Source organism: Falco peregrinus, chromosome 7 (assembly GCF_023634155.1).
Source record: "Falco peregrinus isolate bFalPer1 chromosome 7, bFalPer1.pri, whole genome shotgun sequence".
Taxonomy (NCBI): domain Eukaryota; kingdom Metazoa; phylum Chordata; class Aves; order Falconiformes; family Falconidae; genus Falco; species Falco peregrinus.
Genome location: NC_073727.1, coordinates 82,725,948 through 82,743,000, shown reverse-complemented (window position 1 = coordinate 82,743,000; position 17,053 = coordinate 82,725,948). Strand labels below are relative to the sequence as shown.

Sequence of the window (17,053 nt, the reverse complement as noted above, 5' to 3'; positions counted from 1 at the left end):
TTGAGAGAATGATAAGATCCCTTGGATACTTGGAAAAAACATCCAGCCTTTCCCTAAAGGACTATGCTTGCATTTATTTCTTTTCTCATTCTCAAGTATCAGAGATACTCCGATTCCAAAATACTCCAAAAATCTTGAAAAACAAGTTTGTGAAATAAAGTTGTCAATACTTTCACTCTTTTCTCCTGACAGCTACTATCCACACAGCACAGATGTGTCATTCTGCCAACTACAGATATACACACCCCTGACAATGCACTTTAACAGCATAACAGCAGTGCAAGTCATTCAGAATTTGTTGTGCCAAGTTTTTACAGGTATTTACAGGTTTTCCCAGCAGTATATGAAACAGCAACATAAAAATGCATTTGTGGCTCTAGACAAATGTCATGTTTCAGATAAAATTGGACTATATTACTGCCAAGTTCTATCAGTATGTTTTTGTAAGGCTAGGATGATGGATTTTGTTGGTACCACTCTCTAAACCAGGGCTGACTGCCACTGCTGTTATTCAGATCAATAACAAAATTACTTTGACTCAACTGAGAGCAGAACGAGGCTTCCAACTTTATTAACAAATGTCAATGTTATTTCTCTTTCAACAAATGCAACTATAGCTGTGTAGCTTGTGTGTTCTTGCAGCTCTGTATCTGCAAATTGCCTTTTCTTCTATACATCTGCAGCCCCCTTTCTTAGTGACTAGCTGCATCCCCAAACACAGCAGCCATCTGATTATTATCCCATAAATTTCAGATACATCTCCTGCAAGGTCAACAAGAGTCACCTCCACATAGCCAAAGGTATCACTGAATACCATACTGAATAAACCCATAGATTTTCAGACTCCCCTGGGGCCTGGTGCTGAGAACCTAGAAAACAGATCTTGCTGCAGGCAAGCCAGTTTCACCAAGTAGGAAGGGACTGTTTGCACATCAGGGACTTTGTGGAAGCTGTCTTCTCTGATCAACGACTAGTTTTGTATCTCCTTTTAACTAATTTTAGCTTCCTAGCAGGTTCCTACTGAAGAATGTGATACCACACCTGTCTCTGCTTCTATATAAACATATCAGATCACTCATTTAGAGATGCTTCAGGAAAATTGTCTGACCCTAGGAGATGCAGAGCCAGATCAAAGGTTTAATGCATAATTGAATTGTGTTTCTTTAAGTTAGACAGGGTTGATAATTTCACTAACCCTGCAGCAATGTAATGACAGGTTTCATTTGCTGATGCTCTATTGTTCATCAGATCAAAGGAAGCTTTCTTTCAAATGAAGACACACAAAACTTCACTTGCTTTTCTCTGAAAAACACAGACCCAAATTCCATGATTAAGAAATCAGTCTTTAATTGATTTTTAATGTTACTATTAAATTGTTCTAAATAATCACACATAAAGGTTTTAATAGCACAGATAATACCTGGTATCATTCTCTGCAGCGCATGGAAATGTCAGGAAGCAAAACAAATTTGTGAAAGCTGTGATGGAACTTCCACCATTAAATTCTGATTAATTTGTTTTCTGAGTCACATTCTCTTGCTTCAACTGGGATCTATCCAATGAATTCAAAGGACTTGTGTTAGATAGCAGATTGGTGAAAAGGATCATAACAGGCCGTATCTCCTAGCATGTGAATGTAAACAAAGTTTTGACTTATTGTAAAAGCATAAAAAGCCAAAAAACAACAGGAAAAACTTATCAGCATGTGTGAAAGGAACATACACAATCACATTTTGATTTGCATTTAATACGGAGTAGAAGTTCATGGTTTCAGGGCTCTGCCTACAAACAGAAGCTCTGAGGGTAACCCTGCTGGCAGTTTGCTGCAGAGCAATCCCATGAAACGCTAAGTTCTGAGCCACAAACTGGCTATTTAACACTTTGTCACAAGCAAAAGCTTGCCAAAAGTATCATCACTCCTGCAACAGTGGCAAAACTGGACATGTCCTAGTGCTGCAGATGGCCAGTTTCACAGTCCAAGGTATTTAGTAGACAACCATGAGCACCCATGAAGGCAAACACACAAGGCTGCAACCGAAGAGGCCAGGATGCAGGCACACATTCTATCCTGAAGCCCTGCAACAGGCAGAAGAGCAATTTTGAAGTTATCAGCAGTGAGGTCTTCAACCATCACAGCTAGCCCTGTCAGAGCTCTAAGATAAAAATCTTCATAACATTGTTTACACTGATGTTACCCGTTTCCTAGGTAGGAAGGGAAATATTTATGCCACTCTTAAGTCCCCATCAGCCAATTACATTGGTGGATATTTTAGACTGGTATAACTATTATGATGTTTTGTAAGCACCTCATTATTTGAAATAACTTACAGAAGGAAAAATGTGAAGTGTAGGCGAGACACATGGAATAAGAGAGACAGCTGAGCAAGCACCATGATTTTAGCACTCTAGCTTACACAGAAGAGAGACATCCATGGTTACAATTCTGTAAGGTCTAGCCACTCAAAGTAGCAGTCATTTTTGACAGGACCCCAGCAGATGCTGACATTTCTTGAGCAATCAAGGTGAGGCACCAGGATGTTATCTTTATTTGTTTTCTGGGGTTGCAAAAAATCAGTGGTTTATTTTTACCAGTGATAATTAACATCTACCAGTGATTCCAAGGTTGAGAAACATACACATGCACATATGCAGAGATATAATCAGACATAACATACACACTATATATATAAAGATATGTGTGTATGCAAAAATGCACATCTATGTATCTATATTTAAAAAAAACAGGCAGGTTGATACATATGCAAAGGTCACTCCCAGGCATTAACTTCTGCAAGTTTATTCCTTACAGTAAAATGAGAAACACCTTGCAGTTTTCCACCTCATCTTACTAGGAATGGCAAGGGTTAGTTCATAGAATCATTTAGATTAGAAAAGACCTTTAAGACCATCAAGTCTTACTGTTAACCAAGGACTGCCAAGTCCACCACTGAACCACCCCTCTAAGCACCACATCTACTCATTTTTTGAATTCATCTAGGGATGGTGATTCCACCACCTCCCAGGCTAGTTATCCAGAGGTAAAAGAACAAAACCAACAACAACAAAACCTGGAAGTCTTAACTGTCAAGACAAGCTCTAACCTACCCAAGGGAGGTGGGCAACAACAGAAAAGCACACTGATATTGATGATTAACATGAGTCACTGAATAACCTGCATCTCCTAAGAGCATCTCTTTATTAATCAGCTAGTAAGACAGTTACCCTCCTTCCTTCGTGCCAAAAGATTTCACCCCAAAATACTTCATAGCTGGAGGCCTAACGCCCAAGAAAGACAAGAAAGCAGGTTTTCTATCCATGCTTTCTTGCTATGAGACAGGCTATGCTGAATGAGTTGCCTGTACAATGTTTGTATCTCACACCCCTTCCTCCCAGTCAAAGCATCTTAAGTTCACCAACAACTCTGAGTTATTCCTTGAAAGATCAGGTCACACTTTGCTCACTTACATGAGTCCCACTAAAATGAATCTGATGTTTGTTTTTAGAAATGAGTCAACAGTGACTTAGGTTTCTGAATTGACTCCATCTCTCCACCCAACGGGTGCTGACTAAACAACATACCAACCCCAGGAGAGAAGATTAAGGAAACAATCTGATGGGTTACTGAGGAACTGAGAAGCTCTTTCGAGCTTTTGCAGCTAACTGCAGACTGTTTCCACTGACAGTCGCAGGTAAGAAACACTACCATGGCCTCTACGTTTCCCCTCATCTCCCCAACAAGGAAATCCACCAAATTAAGGGACTTGCAAAATCTTAACTATCTTCTGTAAAACTTACCAAAATATTAAGCTGGCAAAAAGCACTGACATACTGGACCATGCCCATGGTTTTGGATACAGTAAATTTCAACTAAGAATAGGCTGCAAGGACTACAGCATTTCTGTGTTCATTACTCTTCTTATCAAGCTTTAACACTGCAAGCAAAACAAAGATTGCAGTATTTCCTTCTGGTGAGTCTCCCTTAGGAGGCCAGCACTTGAGGCTGCAGGTGAGGAAACTGTTGCCCTCAGTGTATTTGCTAGTGAAATGATACACTCCGAGTTACCAGCTTAGTGACAATTCTTTATCTCCAAGTTGCACTCAGACTGCTAAAGACAAAAGTAATTCTGATTTTATACAATAAAGAACTTCCTTAAATGCTGACTATTTTTTCACAAATCCTATTTTCTTCTGCATTTCCCTCTTTGGATAAACAGAAAGATAAACAGTCTGAAATAATTAAATTGGAAGATGGATCGTACAGAAGACTACCAGAGAGAATCTAACAGAGGTGAACTGAAACATGGTGCATTATAGACTTGATTTTAATTAAAATCAATAGCATTCATACAGCAAATGAAATGGACTTATTCAGCAGTATACTTCACCTTTGACAGGACTATTAGAACCAGAGCATTCAATATACCAGTTATAAGAGCTTAAAAAAAATCCTGTATTTTAAGAACTAAGAAAGGTCATTTACTCCAAATAAATGTTGTCCCTTTACATTGGCAATCTTTGCTGGGCTTTGGTACTATTAGGTAACTTTGATTAGTACACTTTCACATTTACTGGTATGTCTTCACTGTTCCTTGAATTGTATTTATAGGTCTTTAAATTTAAAAAATGCTAAGTATTCAGGAATAGAAGAGAGGCATAACTCTGCAGAGCTAGTTATTTGTTTCTAGCCTTACTGTCCACCAGAATGATGGCAATTCAGGAAATTCAGCTCTCTTGCCTAGAATGTGGCCTGTAAGTCATGCAATGGTACTTACTTGCTATGGTTTGCCCGAAGACAGAGGCTTAGAAGTCCAACACAACCCTTCTACCAACAATCTCTAGTTCTTTCATTTTAGGTAAAAGATTATATTCTGAGGTCTATTTCTCCTTTCTGCTAATGAGGACATCTTACGTTTGCAGACAGAACTCAAGTAATTTCAAGTTGGAGCCAGCAGCATTGTATTGTTTAAATGCATGAACAAAATCATTTAGCACAATACACATTATTATAAGTCCTGAACTTTTCACACCATCATTTAGGTTTAATGATAAGCATGAAAGCCACCTGGCTTGGATGAAAGTCAGTGAATGAAGATGTTTTCACCAATTTCAACAAGCTTTGGATGACATCTTACATGAATTTACTATACTAGACACCACATCCCAGTAAATGACTGCAGATCACAGGATTTACATTAGCCCAGCAGTGACCTTAATTCAACAACTTCTTTTAATATCTTTCTACAAAGATACTTGGCTTCAAAAGAAAAGAAATAAAATAAAATACCGACACTCTGGTGCTTAACACATTTTGCCCAAATCAGACTTCTTGGGAAAAAAAAAAAAAAGATTAAAAATCTAGAGAGGAAGTGAGTATCTGGCCTAGGTTTACAGAACAACAGCCAAATTTTAGGAAAGCAGTTCTGTGATTTCCAAACATAATGGAATTCAGTTCATTGTCCCCTGGCTGAGCAACCTTTGTAGTGACAAGAAACCAGACACTGAGCCTGCAGTACTCTGCATATGGAAAACATGCTGCTTTCAATGTGAATTCACCAGGTTAAAGTTGCTGGCACCAAGATCTCCAGTTCAGCAGCACTGAAGGCAGCAGTTGCAGTGACCCAGTGAGTTACACCATAAGAGCTGCCTGCCTTGCCCCTCTGCTGGAGTTTCTCTCTGCAGGAGCAATGTTGGCAGAGAATAATGTGACGATGGCAACTGTAAATGTGGCAGTTTATATGTTGCTGTACTAGTGCCAGACAACAAAGTGGGGACAACCAAAGAATGCCATATGCTTCATTCCCTGCCTTTCCTCCTGTGCTATACCCTCTAGAAAACAGGCAGGTGAGTTACGTGCCCAAATTAATTTTCATTTCACAAAACAATGTGGCAAATATAAGTAATCCAAAAGTAATCTGTACTAATGAATTGCATGCAAGTTAGGTATTACTTCAATATTTTTTTTCCATTAATGTAATCAAATTCAGTTATATGTGACCTCTTGTGATGGCTGACACTATGACCAAGGTTAGGAAAAATAATTTCTAGGCTTGGTATGGGTGGAAGATGAAGGAGAATAGGTCACCACCAGTGAAGTATGTCCATTCAGGGACTTGCACTTTGCCACTGCTGTACTCTGTAGAAAACCAGAGGGGAAAAACCTTCTCAAAGTGAACAAGTTGCCTTTTATTACTTATTTTATTCTTTCCAACCCATGTGCATACATTCAAAATAGAGGGTTAATCTTTAATGAAAATGTCACTATATAGTTGTTACAAGACATTGAACCATATACCTGTACAAAGCAGGTCAGTACATGGAGTCAACATACACACTCCAGCCTTCAGAAACCCAGTCAGAACAATACCTCCTCTGAAGTTTTACTACAGCTACAATTGTAATCAAAGATCAGTAATAGGGATACTGCTCATGACACTATGTATGTCTAAAGCATATTCCTCACGGTAGCATTATTTCTGACATAATCTATCTGCCAACAAGAAATGTAAATATTTGAAAAGCACTAGAGCACGCAAGAGCGGTACACTTGGGTACTGAATACCATACACATATGGTCTAAATTCTACCTGTATCCTTGTGGCTAGGGTGCTCACCCAGCTCCCTCCTGAACATGTTCCTTAAGCTACCTGAATCACTGTTCAGAGGCTCTTAGTTCTCTCCATATGGACAGGAGGATGCAATCAGAATTTAGCCTTCTTTGGAATACAGACTTGAGAGCTAGATCCACAGAGGGTCCTTAGGGTGAAAAAACAGCTAAAGCCCTCAGCACTCACCTTCTTGCCTCACAGAATTCAGTCATGAGCGAGGGTCTCAGGCTCCCTCTGCCACATGAACCTTGCAAAACAGAATAGAAGCCAGCAGAGATGAAGATGAGCCATCTGATCTGACAATAAGAAATCTGAGAAAAGGATGAGGGAACTAATTCTGTCAGTCAAATGGACTAGATCCAGGAAGTCCCCAGATCTCTCTTGTGGACATGATATAATTGCTAATGTTCAGGACATGGATACACACAACATGATCTGTGACTGAGCAAGGATCCAAGTTTTTTCTTCCAGTATTGCTGCTGTTGCTACAGCACTACTCTTGTAGGTGCACAACCAAAAGCACCACCACCTTTACTTGGTAAAGTGACACAATATGTTCATGTGAGATTCATAAATCAGGCTTTGAGGATCCAATTCAACAGGTGTACACTCAGCATGCTGACAGATGTTAGACAGTACTGGGTTATGCATTTAAAATACTGCTCTTTCCCATACAAATATTGCAGGATCAATTCTAATTGTAAAGATTATTGTCCCATTTCTGAAAAGCTAACTTACCTGCTACTCTGATCTGATTTTACAAACTTTTAATATTAAAATCATGTTAATGTTTATAATTTGCAAAGCTTAATATTTCATATCATAGGCAGTTGAATTTCCATAAATCACATGCAACAAGTTGTAAATCCCTCCAAACGACCACCATAAATAATACAGTTTTCACAAAAGGCACTTGTATCACTCAATCAAATCACTTTCAGTTTTAACTGTTGTGCTTTTGGGGTGCAGAGAAGCAAAAAAACATGTTTGATGGTGAATATTCTAGAAGTGACATTCTAAGTTTATTTGTTCCACACCTCTCAACAAGAAGCACATTCTTCCTGAGAAGTGCTATGAGAAATGTTGAATTACTATGACTTTGTATAAACAAAGGTGGAGCTGAAATTTATCATTATCGCTAGTACACAAGATTAGCCTCAAGAATGCTAGCATTGTATTTGTCTTCACTACATTATCCAACAACACGTGAACCAAACAAACATGACTAATTATTCTGACATTCTAATGTTTTATACTGTGATTTAAAGTCATTCCAGGAAACAAAAATTCCAACTGGTTTGGCCTCCATAATATGTTTAAACAACACCAGAATTTTAGTCTCATAAAACCAGTATTTCCCATAGAAAAAATTAATTATAAGCGCACCTATCTCATCAAGCCTCCCAGTAAACAAAAATCTGTCATTCTCTTCAGTAGCAAGAGTAAAAGTCCAAGTTTTGGTCATTTAAAAAAGTCTGTTATTTTGGGGTTGGTGCTGTTCCTCCCCAACCCATGTTCTCATGGAGAATGTGGCTGAGCAGCACTTGCCCTTGTACATTAACAGAATTCATTTCAGTGATGTATTTGTCACATCTCGTGAACACACAAAAATTCAAATGGGTGTTTCACATCTCTTATTAGTCAGAGTAGATTCCACCCACTGTTCCATTATTTCAGTAACTAACTCCCCTATATTATCTGTTCAGCTTAACAGATGAAGCTCCAAGACAATAAATTATTACCACAGGTGAAAAAGTGCAAGTAAGACAGTTGTTTGAAGTTTCTCCATTATTTGAAGGCTCTTCAATGACATTCCCCTTACTAGAACTTCAGTCTTCTTGCAGTCAGAGGACTGAAGTCTCCCCTAGCTTGGTATCCCGAGATAACTGTAGGAATTCCAGGCATAGAGTTACTTAGTTCGTACTACCAGCTTTTTGTTAAACCTAGGGCTGCTTCAAAACACCGAAAACCACTTAACTGACTCAATACATAGGACAGTAACACAAGTGTATTTTTTTATTGATAGACCCGAAAATGTGAAACAGATTAAATTACAGTCACCTGGGAATTATTTGGTGAAAAACGAGGGCAAAAACTATTTCCTGAAAACGGTGAAGCACAGCTGAGGGAGAAAAAGTAAATGCTAATTTTAAAGTAGCCTTTCTCCTATGCACAAAAGAATACCGATTGTCCTTATCTGGGAGGAGTGGCAAAGCCTGCCTCCCCATTCCTACAAAGAAGTGCTTGGAATTCTAGATAGCTTACCAACGGCAAGTAGAAATTCAGGTCAGAAAAAGTAAAAAAGGGTAAAGCTTGTAGAAACATGCCTGCCTATTCAGAGGCTTCCAATTATGATTCAATTGGATCTGCCTAATGCACGCTTAAAACAACAGGAGGTTATTTAGAAATGTACACATACACACAATGCCTCTCTCCTCCTGTCCCACAAGGAGGTCTTGGTAACTTGTCTACAGCATCCCTGCAGGGTAAACCCACAGTCCAGCTTCCCTAAACACTGAAGATGAATGTTGCCACTCAAGCAACAACTAGGTTTTGGTATCTGTCAGCTCTTTCAAGCCCATGAGGCATCTATATTCACACATCTTATTTAAAAAAAAAACAAACAAAAACCCACAACACACAACAAAAAATAGTTACTACCGTTAACGTCTCAGGGTTCTAAGAACTGTCAGATGTGAGGAAGATGCTGTAGGAAGAAGTCCAAGACCAAATGAAGTGAAGGCTCATGTTGTTATTGGTTCCTTCTCATCCACTCCAAATATTTCTTTTGTCATTTTTCAGAATGACCCCCAAAACATTTTATGCACTGAACTCTTAGAATTATGTATGACTATTACACATTTTTATCTTCTTTAGCACAAAATAAATTATAACAAGTATCAGGATCAATAAATATTTTAAAAGTTTCCAGGAGAAGTTATATTTATGCAAACTGAAGCCTTTGCTGACCACACAACCACTGTATTTCTCAGGAATGTTTCAGCCAAATGCCCGTCACTAGACTCTGGTATTCTGAAGATTTCAGAAGGAATCATACACAGAGAGTTTAGCTCATTATTTCCACCAAACTAAAACCTTACTCTAGAGACTAGATAGACTTTTCATTTTAAAATACAGTAATTTAACAAGGTACCTCTTGTGAGATCAGTAAAGTGAATCACGTCACTATGACATTGATTTTAGTTTATCAGCAAATATTACATATAGAAGTTTTTGGTCAATTACAGCAGATCAGATACTAATCTCAGCCACATCTACTCTACAAACAGCTAGCCCACAATTTGATTCAAGCTGACCTACAGGTAGAAATCAAACCATGGATTCTGACATTGTTTTTAGCAGGAGATAGATTAGGATCTGTAAGGGGTACTCATTTCTCTAGACAGAGAAATCATCCCGTCTCCTGCACTGCACAGTAGCTGATGTAGTTGTGCTGAAGGCTGGAAGACACAACAAGGAATTACATCACCCAAACACTTTTTCTTTTCACTAACGTTTAGTTCTGGGAGGATTAAAATAAGTTTAAGACTCCTCTGTTTAAAGATGTGCAATACAGTAATCACCTTTTTCTTAAGACGTGGATTCACACATAACCAGCTGATAATACTTTTTTCTTTATCATTTTCCTCAATCACTTAGCCCTGATTGTGGACACCCCCTGCAAAGCCCACAAAAAAAAAGCCTCAGTGATGTGACGCTGAGAACAGTGGGAAACTACCCCATAATGAAGGTTCCTAAACGCTGTGACAACACAGATGAAGAAAAACTGACAGAAGAGAGTTGTTACAGTTCTGGTCCTGTGTAACAGTACCTTCAATAACTACATTATCTATTCTCTGGCTAGGCTGTACTTGGATGTACTGCTGTCTAGATGAAGAAAGCTGACTATCACCAGTATGCAAACTGTTATCTGTGTTATACATCATCTTCTTTTTGTCCAAGCCAGGAAAAAGTCAGCAAGTGAACTCATGTGCAAACTAAATTGCTTGTCAGCCTCAGATTTGGTTTGCTGGGTTAACAGATAGGGAAGAGGGTTACATTGCTGCTGTTAGCAGGATATGTACCTTGCAGGCAGAGACAGGGCAGAAACAAAAAAATCAAAAACTCCCATCAATAACCTATTTACAGACTGGAGATACGGGTGAGTTAATTATGTAGCCCTTTTCCCCTCCTATCAACAACACAAATAATAAAACTATGCATTATTTTTCAAGCTACGAGGCATGAAACAGAAACTAAACCTAGCAATATTGCACTACCACAGCATTGCCCAACTGCCCGTGCAGGGAAGATGTTTATATTATGGATGCTTGATAAACATGGATTATAGAATTCTGAAGATGCTCCATGTTTACTCAGTTGGCTACTGAAATGGATAATTAGTTTTTATTAGCTGTAATGCAGCCTCTAAGCATTTTCAACACTTAATGCCAAAACATATCAGAACACATACCTGTCACCATGCCACTGAACTGAAAACTAGTATCACACAGTAAAAGGCTGAAGGAAGCAAACACACGGTAACCCTTCAGATGGCAAAATACAGCGCTACATCCTTCCACAATGCAAAAATGCTGCTGCCTTTACTGCTGAAGCATAAAGAATAGCAATTACATCTAAACCCTTCTGATGTCTCTCATTAAAGAACAAATTCAGTAGAACGCTTATGCTCAGATTGCCTTAACGGAAATAAAAGTTGTCACTTTATTTGAAAATATGGAAATTCATAGGTCACATGCATAATTAATTCAACAAGAGAAAGCTGTAAGAGCTTTAATTAAGCAGAGGATGCAGCGATGCCTTTCAAAACCGAGTTTGAAAGGAGTTGTACCTTTTCCAAAGTATTTCTTAACACAGAGAGGTGCCAGCGGCCTCAAGTTTGTCTCTAGGCTCCCCTTTTATTTATTTTTTAAGCCTGCAGTAGCTGGCAGGCACCGAGGCACTGCACCTGACGGTTCCGCACGCCTCCGGGCGGTCTCCCCTGCACCGCGGCGCTGACCCCCCCTCCCAAGCGGGCAACTTTAGCCCTGTTCAATCACCTTTAGGACCCTTTCAACACGCCCAATGTTTGTCCCCTACAAAGCGGTTTCGGGGGGGGGGGGGGGGGGGGGGAGGGGGTTGGTTTGCCAAAGGCAATTTACGATCAAGTTAAGCTTTGGCAGCCCCCCGAGGCGGGGGGTAAGGGGCAGCAGTTGTCACACACACCCCCGCACACAGGACCCGGCACAGCGGACCCGCGCCTCACGCGCCCTGCCGGCGCTGCGCTCCCTGCGGCGTGCGGGGCAGCCCCGCCAACCGCGGGGACGGCGAGCGGCGGCTGACAAGCACCGGGCAGCCTCGCCCCGCGCTGTCCCCGGCCCCAGCCGCTGAGTCCCGGCCGCGGCGGCCCCGCTCCCCTCCTCTCGCCCGGCCGCTCGCTCCCACTCACCGCCACCGAGCCCGAGGAGGAGGCGACGAAGACGCGGATCACCATCTTCACCTCATGAGCCGCGCCGCGGCGGCGGGACCGGACGGGACGGGGCAGTGAGGCTGCGGGGTCGCCGCTCCCCCACGCGGGACGGGCACGGGGACGAGGTCGCCCCGCTCCACGCCGCCACTGCCCCCCGCGGGCGGCCGCCGCTCGCCGCACCCCTCCCCCGCGGCGGCAGCCCCTCCGGGGCGCGCCGGTCCGGCTCCCCGCTGACAGGAGGCAGGCGAGAACGGCGAGAGGCGGGAAAGGTGGGGGCGGCGCGCAGGGGCCGACGGGCGCTGTAGTTCTCCCCGGGCGGGGGACCGCGCTGCCGGCCGCCCCGCACCGGCAAGGCTGGGGGTAGCGGGCAGCCCGCCGAGCCCCCAGCGCCCGCCGGGTGCGCCTCCGAGGGGCTGGGAAGGGGCTTGTGCCGCCCTCCAGGTGCGCTGCCCACAGGTCGGGGTGGCCTCAGAGCTTGATGACCAACGCACTTAAATTCAGTGCCTTCGCCATTCAGGGCTGCTCCTCCCTGACGGTTTGGCCCGCTGGGCTGCTCCTGGGCCTCTCACCGAATGCGGAGCCACCCGGGCCCGGGTCTGGCCCCAGTGGCTGCCATTTACAGCAATGAAGGGGTGGAAAATGGTGCCATTCCCGACAGGCCACTCAGCCACATTCCTGTCAGGGCAGGCAAAAGGGACAACTCAAGGGAGGCAGGCCAGTGGGCAAGAGGGCTGTCCTACACCACACATCTCAAAGGAGTTAAACCATGCTGCCTATTTCCACTCCCTGGTATAGATGTAGAGTTCTCAATATTGTCAGCTGTGGAACAGATGTTATTAATCAACTGGATAAGCAGATAACCCCAAATAACCCCTCCATCAGTCAGGTCATCTGCAAGTGACTGAGGGGAATCCCTACAGCCCTCATCAGCTTCTGGGTCGGTGAGGACACGGCCTGTCTTTATTTAAAGACTCAGAACCGCGTAGCTGGCAGCCTTATATGTGTTATTACAGTCATAACCCTCATCCTCTTACTTCCCTACATGCAGCGAGAAATGCGCGCTGCCTCTGACTGAACTCTCCCCAGTGTTTCACCCTGATGGCGAAGTCCATGGCATCGGCCTCCTTCACACCTTCACATTGCCTCCCCCCTCGGTGAACTTCCACTGTCCAGACCAAGCACAGTCCTCAACTTGCTGCCAAATATGTCCTTAGAGCTTTCTTCACGTTTGAGTATTGATCATTTATTTTGAAATCCTGCAGGTCTCATGGAAGGTACCTAGCAAGAACCCTAAAAAAGAATCAGGATACTCAGTGCTTTAAGCTTGGTTTATAGCTTGTGGAAGTCATAGGGAGGCTTTCCACTGACTTCACTGTCCTCTGGAGTGGAGCTCAATATCAGTGATATAAAGTCCAATCCTGTAATGGGAATTCAGGTACCAATCTTGCAAAGATTTATAACTATGCATTACTTTGCTTTCATGAGTGTGCTCGTTGAAAAGAGTAAACTTCATCAGAGTAAACGTAGGTACAAAGGTTAAGATTTTCTGGCTTCAGTGCTCCTGCCTTAATTTGAGCACAACTCTTACTGTGGGAACCACAAACCAGTGATCAACAAGTGTTTATTGGCTGATTGCAGCTGAACTACCAGCAAAAGAGGCAAAGGAGGTAAACTTTTTCTAAGGTTTGTAATGTAACTCCAAACAACTCATTAAAATTCTGAGACAGTGAGTAATTATAGGAATTTGCTGGAAAATCCCTATTACCTTACTGAGTCAATTTCCTTCACACTGCAGGATTATTTCTGACATTTTCTTTGTAAAGATGGAGATGTTTACTTCCCATTTACTTCCCTATTTACTGCCTACTAGAAAATACTATTTTTAATATTCTAGTTTGGCCATACTGTTATTGTATGAAACAAATAGAATCAGGGCAACTCACTGCAGCTGGTTGTATTTGATTTCCTCACAGCATTAATATATAGCATTACATTATAATATGAATAACTCCTTCCTTCTGCTATATTTCTTAAATACAGCAGAACAGAAAGAAAGATTGCAAAGTCTGATCCTGAAGGATGCTGAACATCTTTCACTCTCACTACACAGAAGAAGAGGATGCTCCTACCTCTCAGAGACAGCCTTGACACATAACCAAAAACCTAGAGAAACCATGTGGCAATGGCACTAACTGGAAAAAGCAAGAGATGTAAATAAGAAAATTAAGAAATTCTAATGGGACTGTAAAAACTAAGATATTTTTGAAGTTGTTTCCTTTCCTTCTAAGAGTCCTTTACTTTTTCAGCTCCAAAACCCCACAAATCTACTCTCCTTTCCCATCTGGAAAACAAACAACTTTCATTTCAGTTCACTTCAAAGTGTTACTGAGCTGCATAAATTCTCAAAAACTATGGGGAAAAAAGGTGGTAGGAAAAGTAAAACCAGGTGAAAACAGCACCCATTAGAAGAATTTCAAACCCATTATTCCATTTCAAATGCCCCAAACTAATCCCAGCCAGCCAAGCCAATGTACATTTTTCTTTTCATTGTTTTTAGTTTCCCATTTTGTTCTTGGGTCAGTAGGTTCCTACAGCTTGAACTTCAACACAGAGCCTGAGCAGTCAAAATCATGGCCAGAGCTGATAGACCCAAACTGAGATAAAGTGCCAGAGCTCATGGAGATCTTCCATCCATCACACTTGACACAACTTCTAGCCAATGCTTCAGAATCCATATTCCACACATATTTAGAGACACCATCAAAGACAGAGCAGGTGGCTTCCAGCCTGCGTTCAACTATGCTGCAACGAATCCAGCAACTTCATGAAAATGTCCTTTCAAACACCCTTTGAAACAGATTTTGAACATTCTCAAGCTGTATTTCAATGAATTTTCTTGTAATTATCAGCTTTTATATGTAAATTTATAATATTTGGGGCTAAAAATCTTGCACCTATAACTTCTCAGTATCAACTTTGATGTAGCATGGGCATTGAGAATCCAGACAGCTTTTTTATTTCTTTCTTTTGCTAATGTTTCTATATGCATAAAAAAGCTACCTCTGTTATGGAAGTAATTCAGAAAGTTAAGAAAAAGAAATATTACACTGAGAAGTTGAAGATTTCAAAGCTTGTAGGGCAGCCTCTTACTTTACATGGCTCCTAAGCAAACAACTGTTACTCAGTGGAGGGTAAAACCTATTGGACGTTGCCACATGACATTTTGCACTTTCAGGTTAACACAGGCCTCACCCTCTGTCCTGCAGCCACTGCTGGTAAATATCCTGAGGCCATACCTTTAACTCCATTTCTATAGTACAGCTCTAGAGGCTTGAAGACCAAATGGTACAAACATTTAGTTAAGTAGAAGAAATGTAGTAAGTTAAAAACTTCATTAAAATTATTTATGAACAGTTTTCCATGTTTACAGGAGGTACAGAAACACTGAATTCTAAGACTGGAGTTGAAAATGTGAATTTATGGAGGGCAGAGGGTAGTTTCTATAAACTTCATGGTAGGAACGATTCACTGTTGTGCCAGATCTTCATGGCAGATTAAACAGAAATTTACTGCTGCTAAGGTAACAGAACACACAAAACCAAGGCTTGCAAACATGTGAAAACAGAAGTATAAAAGTACAACCTTGGACAAAGAAGATTCTAATTATGATAAAAATTATTTTTATAGCAAGGTGCAACAGGCATAGGAGAACAATCCCGGAGAAATCGAGTAGTATGTTCAGGACTGAAAAAATGGTTAAAATGGCTTAATCTCTCACCTGAAAGGAACAGTCTGTCTGAGGCATTGTAGACGTTTTCTGGTCTGTGGGTTGTTGGTATCCATCAGTTATTTCTTTGGGTTCTGTGAAACATTGCTAAGAAGCAGTAAATTCACATAGACTGCAACAATCCACAATTCTGATTATCAAAACATGTTGAAAATTGCTGATTTAGAGTGTCATTAAAAGCTCTGACAGTCCTGAGCAGTCTTCCTTGGTAGAAATGTGACGGTCATGCTACAGAGCAGCAAAAGAAGAAGATAAAAGGTAGAGGAAACAGAATGCTCCAGCTTCAACAGAACAGAGTATCATCAGCTGATATCCCACTGCAGATCCCAAGACAAAGTAGATTACTTGAAGGCTCTAAAACATACAAAATGGCCAAAGTAATGGGATGCAAGTACAGGATTGTTCCACTTGTTGAGTAATGGCACTAATTGTGGTGGCTGATAACCTATAAATATCTTGGCTAGACACATCTTCAAAGCATGAGATAATGCTGTTTGGAACCTGATTCCTCACATATGGCCTAGAAGCCACTGTATTTTTAAGGTATCAATTTAATCACAGAAGGAACCTCCAGGGTACACTCTCAGCTGTGCATTAATGCCTTGTGCATTAATGCCTGCAGTTGTGGGTTGTGCATACTGTTATGACTCCTCCTCTACATGCACAACAGGTCAAGCAGCTCCTAGACAAGATCACCCTACCCCTCGCAAAAATGGTGTCAGAGGTTTTGTAAATCACACCGAAGTCTCCCAATAACAAACTCAAGTCTCATGAAGGACTCCGTTCTTTCCAGAACCTTGACTGTGGCCAGAGGTTTACATTCAGAGCATTTCACAGCTTTCCCCACAATCAGATTTTAGAGGTAACATTCCAAGATAAAGCTTTTTCTCTTTTGACTTTAATTACTCTGAAGCTACTACAAAGCACAGGTGTTAAAGCAGGCTTTTGGGAAGAGAGCTGGAGCAATTTTGAGAAAGGTTTTGATTCCTGCATTCACAAATTTGTGGCCTGTTGAGGAAAGAAGAAAGGTACAGCTGTTCTTGATTCAGAATTATTTCTGTAGCATCTCTTTATAACTGACAGAAGGAAAAAAAAAAAAACGCAGAGAGCTGAGGAAACCTTCTTTCATGCCATTTAAATATAAGTATACCTAGATAATTCCAAAGCTATATATGAGTCCATTCTTCTCAG

General features: G+C 41.3%; 1 protein-coding gene across 1 annotated transcript in view; it reads right to left on the bottom strand.

The window, feature by feature from the left end:
* SH3BGRL2 (SH3 domain binding glutamate rich protein like 2) overlaps positions 1-12,340 on the bottom strand; it is a 48,316-nt gene extending 35,976 nt beyond the window's left edge. Inside the window, exon 1 of the mRNA XM_055809461.1 lies at positions 12,055-12,340. Within this exon, the coding sequence (XP_055665436.1) occupies positions 12,055-12,099 (45 nt within the window). The 5' untranslated portion in view covers positions 12,100-12,340. The remainder of the gene's footprint in view (positions 1-12,054) is intronic.
* Positions 12,341-17,053: the final 4,713 nt, after the last annotated feature.